The sequence below is a fragment of the Hyposmocoma kahamanoa genome, unplaced genomic scaffold (assembly GCF_003589595.1).
Source record: "Hyposmocoma kahamanoa isolate Upper Pololo Valley unplaced genomic scaffold, ASM358959v1 86, whole genome shotgun sequence".
Taxonomy (NCBI): domain Eukaryota; kingdom Metazoa; phylum Arthropoda; class Insecta; order Lepidoptera; family Cosmopterigidae; genus Hyposmocoma; species Hyposmocoma kahamanoa.
In genome coordinates, this window is record NW_020654289.1 from 17,882,874 (window position 1) to 17,895,941 (window position 13,068).

Sequence of the window (13,068 nt, forward strand, 5' to 3'; positions counted from 1 at the left end):
ACAAGTAGGATTAGAAATTATGATTAGTGACATTATGAATTTGACAGTTACTTCCAATTCTTTCATGAATACTCTTCCTTATGAGGAAGGTATCGAAATCTTTAGGAATAAACGTTTTTATTTATTAGGAGTAGTGTGGTAACCATTATGAGTAGTATATCAATGGTAATGTATAGGATTTGAATCATTATGAGTAGGTTAGGGTATCGATCACTATGTGTAGGGTATAGGAATAATGTAGTGCTCGTATGTCAGTGCGTGTGTTTGGACGTGTGCGCGTAACCGAGTGTTGGTCGCAGGTAAAGGGCCTGCAGTTCCCCGGTTGCCACGACGCGAAATACTGTCGGCTGGTGATGCATCGCTCCAAGCTTCTCATGAAACCGGTCAGTGACACGACCAATACCCTTCTACGTCACATCATAGGCAAATGACAAGCACCACTTTTTTGTTTTAGCTCGATTTTTTTATTCATTTCTCTTGCTACTCTACAGCTCATTTGATTCATTAATTCATCGTTGTTTTTCGAATTCTTTCTTCTGTTTCAGTGGATTTTTCTTTATTTACCAGTTATTCATCAATCATCAAAAACGTCGGTTCCTGTGATTTTTTTTTAAATATATTTTTAGACCGTCTCATTTCAGTTTTGTAGGTAATCCTAGATCCTAAGTTAACTCTTTTAATGTTAAAGTGTTGAGCTATTTGTGTGTTTGTGTTATCGTTGTTTATTTGGTGGTTGCACAGCATGTTCTGTTTTTTGTCTAGATTATCTTTTGAGTCTGAATTTCTTTAAATATGTTTTTAGATTTTAGATAAATTATTAATATTGTGATCACACTGAGTACGATGCGAGTATTACGACTACAAAACACTTAAGTTGATAAAAATGATAAGCCTGAAACCTGACATCATAGAACTGGTTGAAGCCTAGAGGCCTTATATTGCAGTTATTCATCATTAGTGGCTGTATAAACGTAAATTCTGATCAACGTTATATAGTTTCGCTATATACGAGTACATAAAAATCGGCATATTCCATATACACATGGTGTTATAATTTAGGAAAAAACAATTTAAACTAGTTTGGTTATTTTTTTCTAATCATTTGACGTCTTCGATGGTTTGTAATTAGGACGTTGGATGTGGAAGTCCCAGGTTCCGTTCCCGATAGGACTAATTTGAGATACTTTTCTAAAGTAAGTAGTATAGTGTTCTGGAGTGAATTCCGTTGCTCTGGTACAGGGAATTCCTTAGTTGAGACCAGGTTACTGATGTGGTGGTTTGGCACTATTATTATTATTATTTGAGTAGTAGTAGATGGCAAAATTATGTATTGCCTAACAGTCACCAGATGTAAACGTCTCATTTCAATATTTATAGCGTTGATTGACAGTATAAATAAGTACATAATTTTCCTTTTATTTCTTATGGAGAAATGAGTACAATGATAAAAGAAAATCAACCCAATTGCTATAAACAATAATGTGCAATAATGTACATAAATATTACTAATATATTCTATGCACAAGTTAACTAAATGAAACCAATTAAGTTACTGTTTTCGGAATCCATATTATTGTATGACATTGATACCTGCAGTATAAGGGCTAGACTCCATATCTGTTATGTGAAATACTTATGTTTTTTGTGCTTATGACAAATAATTTATGACTCATAATTAGCGACTATGGGAAACATGCAATAAGTCGTGACGAGTCTGGTTGGCGCCACCTACATTAAATATTTTTGTTGTCAGTTACTTTTCAGGTCCTCTATGATCTGATCAATGACCATATACAATAGAATAAAACTAGAATAAAATTAATATCGTCGTCATATGGCGTTAATTTGCTTGCACGTTTCCTAAGCGCGTCCGCCTCATACACAGCGTGATCAATATAATATTTATGATGTTCTTTGTTTTTCGTAAAGTAGACCCTAATTCCCACATGATTTGAGTTTTCTCGCACCATCTTATATCGTTAAAAATAATGAATATTTTAATAATAGAACGTTACATTCAGGTGCTGAAACACAAGATTGATAATATCAAACGAATGGCAGCGCATCCGACCCAACCATTATGTAAGTATAGTTATATTATCGTTAAATTAGAAATGAAATGGTTCTAAACTGCGTAAATTTAGACCTTACTGAAAGTTTCTGTATTCTGATAAGTAAGACCAGATATTACGTTTATAATAGATTTATTGTTTCTCACATTATATGCCTGTCGCCACTTCGTTATTTATTAGTTTTAGACTAGATTCTAATACCTACGTACCTGGTTCAAATATTCTCAATGTAGATGTTGAGGGACGACAAAGGATACTTAATTTATAGGTATACATATAAGCGGGTAGAAAGACACTGAACCATGATTAAATCGTTCATAACACTACATTGTGCTATGACGAGGAACCGTAGAGGTGTACCTCGTATGTCGCGTACAAACCCCCAGCACATCTCGTCTATGTACTGGGACAGGACACCTGAGAGGTGCCCCGAGTGGGCCTCCGGCCTCCCCTTTAGTCCAACCTCTGCCCAACAGGTTTCAAGCTTCAATAGCCATTAATCGCGGTGCAAGTTTACATGCCAACTAATACCGACCCGATTGATGCCAACGATAGGCACCCACAGTCATAAGCGTCAATGAGGCTAGTCTACTGCGGGTCGAGTCAGCACGTGGCAAATTGATAGTCATAGAACATGTTTCGTAACAAATATTAAACTCGACAATTAACTTAGTTGTGTGTCTTTCCACCTTGTCTATGCATGTCGTAAAGTTAAACAGTACATAGAGGAACTTACCAGTTGTTTGTCTCTTAGGGTACATTCACTTACACAGCCATATCTTTAGTTTTAACCAAACTGAAGTCCACTCGGTTCCCGCCATTACCGTTGCCGTTACTGCCGTCTCGATAGTGTCAAAATAAAAAGTTAGTAAAGGCAAAGCAGTGTTACCACAATACAAAAAATGGGTGAAGTTCGTTTACTCACCAAATGATTGATTATCGCGTGATTCGCGACAATGCCCTCACTGTTCACATACTTTTGCCACACCCCGGACACTCCATACAACGGTTGATAATTATTTACCTACTACTACTACATACAGCACGGCGCTATCTGCACACGCCCAAATGTGTGCGTGAAGTGGCAGGGTTACCCATCAATTTCTCGCGCTTGTACGTTACGTGGTCAGAGCGGCGACATAGCGAAAATTCTAACGCGAATCTGTTATCTATGATTCTATGAATAGAATCCTACATGTACAATACATGTCTATTAGGTATTTATATCGATATATTATTATATTTTTCATTAATTCGCTAACTAGAGTAATATTGAAGATTTATTTCAAAAATATATTAAAATCACTTAAAATGTTATATTTCGGACATGAACTTTTAAGTAAGGTAACCAAGGTATTTCAAATTGTTTGTCCAAGTTTAGTGAATAATTAGATATATTCACAAAGTCATGGCGTCACATTATATTGATATAATAAATCTGTATTTTTTATACATGCATATGTTACTCTGTTGTAAATAAATGAAGAAGACAATAACAGAATGAGTCTCAGACATAAGTTTTTTTTCCTTACTTCGTTTCTTCTTTCGGAAAATGATGATAAACAGCCGTACACAGCACAATTCACGACCATTATAAATAGTAAAGTGAAATGATGTTTTATATTAACGTACAAGTTTCGTAATGAATAAATGAAAACTATATTCAAATATCAAAGCCGTCTTCGCGCGAAAACGGCTCGCCGGCAGTCTTGTTGTCGTACAGTCAATATGACCGGCAATGTGCGGGGCGTGGTGAGGTATCTAAAACTAGGGAGGGGCGGAGAGTGTCCGTTCTTTTTTAATCTCTGCTTTTGCATTCGTTAGAACCATTATGAAAAGCAGTGGGACCAGTCTTCCGTAGGGACCTCTTCAATGGCTTCGTGGAACGCATTAACCGCCGCTTCCAAGTTTTTTGAAAATAAACAGAAGTCGCATGATGCGAGGCCTGGGTTGTATAGCGGATGGATCTGCTCCACATTTGAGACCTTCAAATACGCATTCGTTATCTTAGCGGAATGTGCAGATGCGTTGTCAGGTGAAGAACGATATTGCTTCGAGGACGCTTTTCACGAATTTTTTCTAACACTCTAAGCAAGCAGGTTTACACACCAATCTGCAGTCACTGTTCTTTGGTATTCAAGCGCTACAGTCGTGTAATGTCCTGATTTACCGCAGAAAGAAGCAACCATTTTCTTAACTTTCGTCGGCAAATCTTCAAAATTCTGCGGAAAGCAGTGCAGCCAGCTTTCGTCACCTGTCACGATATTACATACAGCTGTATGTACAGCCAATGATTGTCATCTATTAAACTTTTTTATCATTTTACACGCAGTCGTTTCTCGTATTCCGTTAAATCATACGGTATCCATCGAGTACAAAGTTTCCGAACCTTCAGATGCATATGCAATATCTTTTGCACCTATCTCATTCCAATGCCTAATACCACTGTGTATATAAATAATAGTGTAGTTGTCTATGTGTGTGTCCATGGCAGCCGCGGTATAGGGTTTCCTTAGTGCGGGGCTATGAGTGTGTGCGTATTATTATTCATTATAACTCGTTTCATAGATCTAACTGGCGGAGCGGACGGTTCGGTCCAATTATGGGAGTGGGGTCACCCATCCTGCGTTTGGTCTCCACGAGCACCCGGGGCCTTTGCCAAAGTGACACGAGTGCGCTTTTCCGACTACGGGAATAAATTCGCGGCGTCAGACGCCGATGGAAATCTCGCTTTGTGGCAGTTACACCCTTCTGCTTCTCAGCAGCTACCAGGACAGCAGCATGCGTCGCCTCGACCTTTCTTTGTGAGTATTTAATTTTCTTGAACTACCCTTGGACTTGGAAAATTGTAAAATTAAATGTCGTGGGAATCTTTTACATGCTATCTATCGTCTCTTTACAGACCCGAGATTGATTCCTGATAGACCAAATTTAGAAACGTAGTTTTCCTAAATTGATATGAGTATGGTTTTCTGCTTAGTGCCCTTACAAATTTGATTTAATTTGTAAAGGCACTAAGGTTTGTATTCTTTGGTACTTGTAGTACGGGAATTCACTAGTTTGATCTGTTAGTTCGTGTTACGTATCTAGCATATTTGTTAATTTTCACCTGCAACTTTTTTGTTTTCAGACACACCAATGTCATAGCAAAGGCATCAGCGATTTCGTATTCCTCGGCTCTTGCAGTTTAGTCGCTACAGCCGGCCATAGCTCAGAAAGCAAAAACGTTGCCATATGGGACACTTTGATGCCTATCAAGAAAGCTTTAGTTGTTTGTGAGTAAATATTCACACTATTATCGAACATTTACATTTATATACAAGTTTCATTATATATAACGTTCATTTTGTACCCACCTTTACACTTTGGACCGTTCGTTCTTATTACAATTGATATAGCTTTGAATTTATATCTGGAGTGTAATACCATTAAGGGCGATAAACAAGAAATTACTAACGAGAGCTTATTAGAAGCCCAAAGCCGAAGGCTGAGGTTGCTTTGTAATTTTTACCACGTGCTATTTTTCATATTCACATTTGCGAGGAAATAGATACAACAATAATTTATTTCTTGTATGTATAAATATCGGTTCACAACACAACATTTACAAATTTTGCAAATGGCGGGTTCCTTGTTTTTTTTACACAGATTGCCTCCATAGATAATACAACTCTAACTAAAATGTTATAAAAGGCACAAACGCATGCAGCCACAATGCATTATATATATGAAATAAATAATTTCCAAATTCTAAAAATAGCAGAAATAACAAATGTAAAATACAGTAAAATTGCAAATGTTTAGTTTTTTTAATAGTTCAAGTTTATGCGTAATATATGTTCAGATTTTTCGAGCATAACAACTTTTTGCTAATCTTGACGTAAAAAATCCATAGGGCGGTAATGTAATGAAAAAGCCAGTGGGCATAATTTAGGACATTGCTGCCTGTATGTCTTCATATTGTTTACGAGCAAGTATGATGAAAATAAATGTAGTGGCAATAAATATTTATTGTCTACCGGCGTGACCACGGCGTGATAGTCGCAAATAATTTGTCACTATCACTACGTAGAGAGACTTACAAAAACACGATTAGGATAATAATTAACAGATTAGAATTCCGTAACTTAATTGCAACTGCTGTGATTTCACTTGAATTTGTATGTGTATATATTACTTTGTGCATTGACCTGCCATAATGACTTTATGCAATAAAAATTAATTAGAATAGAATTATCCATTTTGTATTATCAGTGTCTACATGAAACTGCCTTCGTGGCCGAACGATTACCATGCGGTCTGCCACGCAGAGGTCCCGGGTTCGATTCCCGGGTCGGGATAAATATTTGTATGGCCCGCATTTGTTTCTCTCCTGTGTAATTTGTGGTTGTCCATGTGTGTGTCCCTAGTGCGTGGCATTAAAAAAAAGAAAAAAGTGTCACAATATTTACAATATAAAATATAAAATGTCAAGGGATAATTATTATGATTGTCACTAATACAAAAACAGTAGTATTATCTAAAAAAATATAAATAAACTTTGTGTTTGTTTATATTGTCGAAATACAACGCGGTCAAATAAAATTACAATTTCATCGACAGAAATTCGTTAACACTTTAAATTCTTTATCCAATAAGTTCATTCGGTTCGTTCCCTCTAGTTCTAATAAGACAATGTAGTTGCTTTGGTAGTAGTTGTTACTTGGAATGATTTTTTCCCACTAGTTCTATTATTCTTAAAATATAATTTAATAGATCTACTGGGCCTTTTTTTCCAGTAGTTTTATAATAGAACTAGTGGGAACGAACCATTTATTCAATATTTGTGCGCAGCATGGACATGCCACGAAGGAGGTGCAGCGTGCGTAGCATGGGCCGGATCTAGTGGGGCGCTGGTTTCGTGTGGACGACGCGGTGACGTGTTGGTGTGGGATCTGCGAGCTAGAGCCCCGAGGCACAAGCTTCACGCTCACCACGCGCCTATCAAGTGTGTCGCCCTCTCGCCGAGGGAGGATCTGTACGCAATTGGCACTGCTGATGGAGACATCAAGGTAACGTTTACCTTTTCCAGTTTCTGCATAACTAAAAGATCGTATCAAAAGTTTGGGTAAAGTGTTATATGTTCGTGTGTACATTAGATATAATAAATTTATTTTTGTAATTATTGAGTATGTTACCATTCAATGTAATGATTTTTCAGATTTTATATCCTACCCAGGAGCGAACATTCCTTTCAATTATTCAAAGTTAGCTGAAAAAAATCCCTTTATGGGATAAGCTAGCCTTAGTACAATAACGTTTTATTTCTTTATTTGTTTTGTTCTATGTACAATGTATTTACATACATACATAAAACAAATTATTGCGCTTTGATATAAGCGATTTTTATTCGATAAGCTATGGTAAAATTCAATTGACTAGCACGGTGGCCTAACGTCTTGCACTGTGGGCGCTGATTGAGAAGGGCCCGGGTTCGATTCTTGTCAGGACCATTTTGAAAAATTTTTTTTTAACTAATTTGGGTTAGTTGTTGTGTGTAGTATCTCGGGAATTAATTTCGTTTTTGTGGTAGTCATAACACAGGGAATTTATACATATAATTAATCGGTGCGATTATCTGATACTTTATTATTATTATATAATTTCCCATAACCTATTTCGGTTTCTAATCAATTTATTACTCGATTACTAATTAGCCGTTTCATTAAAATTGTTCATGCGAAATCAATACTCTTCTTTTTACTTCACTATGGTAGGTAGTGGGTAGTTTTAATCGTGTTATCGCTATTCAGGTATTTTCATTGGCGACGCATCAACTGCTGCACACGTTCGCCGGCGAACATGCACGGAGTTCCTTCTTCAAGCACATCGGACAAGGCGTCACGCAAATACATATCGGTATGTAACAAATGACAATAAATGGTTTCTATTTCTATATATCGGTTCACAGGTAAAGGTACCATTGTGGAATTTTAACGGATTACTCACCACCCAGTCCGTGGTCCTTAGTCATGAGCTTCCACGGTGGTGACTCGATGTAATTTATTTTTATGATACCAAGTAACGGAAGAACAAACCGTGCGCCTGATGGTAAGCGACACACCTGCCCATAACAGTTGCAGTGCCATTCTGAGTATCGCAAAGATTTGATCTCTCACTGCGCTCGTCACCCTAAGACATAAATTCACACATCCCATGTGGCTGTAAATTCACTTGGCGCGGGCGACGGAAGATGAGACACAACCTTCGTTTTCTTTATTCTTATTAAAGTCATATCGTTGGCTGAATTTCAAAAACCTCGAAACTCCGTTTTTGGACGACATTCCTTTTTTTTTTTTTTTTCTAGCGCAACATCGGACAATGAATGCTTAAAATTTAATTTCTAGAAGGTTAAATCATAGATTCATTATCATCATCTCAACCCGTTAACAGCCACTGCTGGGTACAGGCCTCTTTTGCACGCCAGCCAAATCGGTCCTGTGCGAGTCTCATCCAGTCTTCCGGCCACCCCGACGGTATCATCCGACCATATAGTAGGTGGTCTGCCTCGAGGACGTCTCGCTTCTACTCAGTGACCGCCTTGATCCATCGGTCGTCGTCCCGCCGAGCAACGTGTCCTGCCCATCTCCATTTGAGGCTCGCGATCCCTATACAAGCGTCTACGACTTTTGTTCGCTGTCGTATCTCCACGTTGGGTGTACAGTAGACGAGGGAAATGCCGAGCATGGTGTGCTCCATTGCCCTTTGTGCTACGCTGATTTTGTACATGTATTCTTTTGTGAGCGTCCATGTCACGGTGCCATAAGTGAGTAATCATAGATTATCATATAATTCTTTCTAGTAATTCTGGTTTTTGTGCCTATTCGAAGGTTCATTAATGGAGTTACGAGGTTTACGATGATGATTTAGTCAGGGTAGGTTAGGATAGCACACTACACTAATAATACTATGATGAGAATAAAAATGTGATGAGAATGAAGAAAACCTGCAACTAGCACGCCACCGCCGCCAAGGTTATTATATTCCATTTATAGTTTCAAGTCTTTCGTACCTTTTTAACCTGATGGATTTTAAGTCAATGGCCAATAAATAAAATAATAATAATACTTACACAGTTATTGTAATCCATTCTATTATTTAAATAATAATAAACAAACGTGATTGTAGACAATGCCGGGCGACTGTTTTCGTGCGGCGCCGACGGCACAATGAAGGTGCGCAAGTTGCCAGAGCGCGATGCACCGCCGGTACACCAGCCGCAGTATTGAGCATTCTAGTAAGTATCTAAGGAATAGTCCTTAGGAAACTCGAGAGTAATTGAGGTTATCAGCGCAAAAATGGTGAAACCCACACTGACTTTTTTTCTACAATATTACTTTTAAATTAGGGTTACTTAACCTGTGGTCAATGGACCCTTAAGGGCCCCATGTAATGAACTCTGGAGGTCCATGGCGAGCCTACCTAACGTGACATAATGTTAAATAGGTACTGTGCGCGCGATCTTTTTGAATTTTCGCACCCGAGGGACGGGTTGCAGGCGAGCCTTTCTTCATCTTTTCGGAAAGGTCCTTGGGCTGTTTGAAATTTTGACGAGGGGTCCATTACTAGAAAAAGGTTAAGAAACCCTGCTTTAAATGATATTATAGTACATAATTATTTTATATTTGGATGCTAATTTCATGTATAAAAAAATATGATTCAATATTTTTAATATTATAATTAAATGTGTTCTTTAGTATCATTTAAGGTAATATTGTAAAAACAAAACTAAATGTGTTACACCACTTTTGCGCTGATAACTTAAAAAGAAAGAATTTTAAAAGTGTCGTGGGTTGAATCTCACTATTTAGTATGCATTGACATTCGTGGCACGATTGATGCTGAACGCGCTGAGGATAGCCCTTATAAAACATTTATTTAATATGAAACATTTATTTACACGAGCGTGTGTTGATTATGCAAAAGATGTGAATGAGGATTGTAGCAAGTGGAAGACTTGTGATCTCTGTCTATTAATTCTGATGGGAATAGGGCGTGCGTATGTATGAACGCAGCCCGTATTAATAAACAAAAATTACAATTTGTATGAAGATAGTTGAAGCGCGAAAGTGGTATAACCCACATTTTTTTTTTCCACAATATTACTCTAAAAGTAAAACTACATAATTATTTTTTATTTGGATGCTACTTTCATGTATAAGAAATATTTAAGTACTAATATGTAATCTCACTTGATGGAAAGCGACTATGAGGCATGCACTTCTAAATAATGCCTATTCACTTTATACAACATTCGAATTTGATGTGAAATATAAGATTTTATTTCCTTGACTATTCGTGGTTAGCATTTCAGCCACTTACAAGGTTTTTGACCTGTCTTTAAAACGAGGAAACTTACAACATAAAAGGGAAATTTGGAAACGGGATTAGAACGATGGAGATAGAGAAAAAGGGGGTCAAGCGAGATATACAAGGTTTGATATTATTAAACTTAAATTGATATTATCAAATGACATTATTCTATGTTGTTGGCAGGTGTTCGCGTCCAGCCTTATGTCCCCTTGTGATGTATTTATCGTTGTTGCTGTTCAAATGTTACAAGTATGAAACGCCTTTAGACTAGTCACTGAGTAGGCGATGTTGTATCTAATGTATTTAAAATGTTAAATGAATCTTTAGTTATTCTAGTGTGAAATATTCGCTATTTTTATCTTAATAAATCTTGTCTTAGATGAATATATAATTTATTTATTCGCACTCGCTGTCTGTCGATATATAGGACCTACTTTGTTGACAATATTTTATTTAATTACACATGTGAAAACAAACAATTTAAGTAAATAAATGTTATATTTGCATCTAAATATACAATGGCACACTTTAGTAAACATCTTTAATTTTAAATTTTACTCTAAATTTAATTTAAAAAATATGTTCTTATAGACATTGTTGGTTTTGATAACATTTAATAGAACATTGTCTACCAACAAAGTAGATTCCTTTGCAGTATGTTACATAACAGCAAAATGTATTAAGGTGTTTTTAACAATATCAATCTTTAAAGTTTGCACTTATGTATCAAACTCGAATATAAAATCAGGCACGCAGAAGGCCTAAATTAAGGCGGTTCTCACACGGTGACTCCAGTCGCGACGACACGCGGCGCTACAACATTAGTGTAGTATTGATTTATATGAAGTTGCTATCGCATCGCACACGCAATGTTGCAAGCGAATGCATACAAATACGAAAACCATATTTTCGCGTGTTGCCGGCAAAAAACGTCTCTATGCGAGAACCCCACAAAGTTATAAACAAACCAGTAGGTCATATATTAGTACGTTAACGTTTATTGTGTCGAGTGTTTTAGTATTGATAAAGTGCAATAATTCTAACAATCTCTAACTTATGAATCCGACTGCTGACAATGTCGAAGCCTTAGATAACAAATAACTATCCCTTGAACAACTAGCTTATGATGTGCATAACTTATGTGTAACTTGTTGACGCATAATATAATTTATCTAAATACAATATATCTCAATTTACAGTGTGTATAACTTCGTTGGCTTACTTGTAATGTTAATAACTACCTATATTTGTAATTACGTCGAGTATTTGTCCACTGATTAATGTTCTTGTCGACGTTAAAACTTGTGTACAGGTTGTAACAAAAAGGTATAGTCACTCAGGATATGAAATAAAAAATCAATTAAAATAAAATTTCAGGTAAGTGGTTCAATGTCACGGACAATTTGTTGTCCTCAAATACGTCTATACTTTTTTCTTACACCTCAGTAATAGAGTCACGTAAAATATTATTGGCTGTCTTGTAGTATTGGTTAATTTGATAAAGTTTCATTGGTTGACTCCTCAAATTATTCACAATATTTGGTGATATTATAGGCATATGGGACTTGTCAACTTATGTCTCAGGGTGACAGGCGCAGTGCCCCTCAGATCTTTGGGATTTAAAGCTCTGAGTGGCATTGAAACTGCTACGGACAGGCGCGTCGATAAAACCAGGCGACTTGTTCATCCCGTCACTTGGTATAATAAAAAAGTCTATATTATTATCACACCTCGGACACTCCATACCAACGGTCGAAAATTATTTACCTGCTACTTCTACATACAGCAAGGCGCTATCTGCACACGCGAAAATGTGTGCGTGAAGTGGCAGGCTTACACATAATTTTCTCGCACTATTACGTTACGTGGTCAGAGCGGCAACATAGCGAAAATTGTGACGCGAATCTGTTATCTATGATTCTATTAATAGAATCCTAATGATTATACCTAATAGACATGTACTTATATCGATATATTGTTATATTTTTCATTAAGTCACTAACTAGAGTAATATTGACGATTTGTTACAAAAACATATTAAAAGCACTTAAAATATTATATTTCGTACATGTCGTACATACTTTTAAGTAAGGTAACCAAAGTATTTGAAATTGCTTGTCCAAGTTTAGTTAATAATTACATATATTCACTACCTACGTAATATTTATCGGCAAACCGAATAGAAAATTCGCAGTCATGGCGTCACATTATATTGATATAATAAATCTGTATTTTTTACACATACATATATTACTCTGCCGTAAATAAATGAAGAAAACATGTTGAAAACATATGTTGAGTCTGTGCGTTATTATTAATAACTGAATGAGTCTCCGACATAAGTTTTTTTTTTACTTACTTCGTTTCATCTTTCGGTGATAAACGATGATAAACGGCCGTAACAATTCACGACCATTATAAATAGTAACGTAAAATGATGTTTTATATTAACGTACAAGTTTCGTAATGATTAAATGAAAACTATATTCAAATATCAAAGCCGTCTTTGCGCGAAAACGGCTCGCCGGCAGCTTTGTTGTCGTTCAGTCAATGTGACCGGCAATGTGCGGGGCGTGGTGGTATCTAAAACTAGGGAAGGGCGGAGAGTGTCCGTTCTCTTATTCTTTATTCTCTGTTATTATGT

The 13,068-nt window shown here is 36.7% G+C and overlaps 1 protein-coding gene across 9 annotated transcripts in view; it reads left to right on the top strand.

Annotated features, from left to right (window-relative positions):
- The window catches only part of LOC113234839 (dmX-like protein 2), a 114,429-nt gene extending 102,345 nt beyond the window's left edge, over positions 1–12,084 (top strand). For 5 of the 9 annotated variants that reach the window (XM_026470352.1, XM_026470356.1, XM_026470357.1 and 2 more), the window contains 8 exons: positions 300–383; positions 2,022–2,082; positions 4,641–4,876; positions 5,203–5,347; positions 6,906–7,123; positions 7,865–7,970; positions 9,240–9,348; positions 10,608–12,084. In XM_026470352.1, the coding sequence (XP_026326137.1) occupies positions 300–383; positions 2,022–2,082; positions 4,641–4,876; positions 5,203–5,347; positions 6,906–7,123; positions 7,865–7,970; positions 9,240–9,340 (951 nt within the window). In that variant the 3' untranslated portion in view covers positions 9,341–9,348; positions 10,608–12,084. Of the gene's footprint in view, positions 1–299; positions 384–2,021; positions 2,083–4,640; positions 4,877–5,202; positions 5,348–6,905; positions 7,124–7,864; positions 7,971–9,239; positions 9,349–10,607 lie in introns of those variants that run through there. The other 4 variants (XM_026470353.1, XM_026470358.1, XM_026470361.1 and 1 more) reach the window with 2 other exon arrangements.
- The last annotated feature ends 984 nt before the right edge of the window (positions 12,085–13,068 follow it).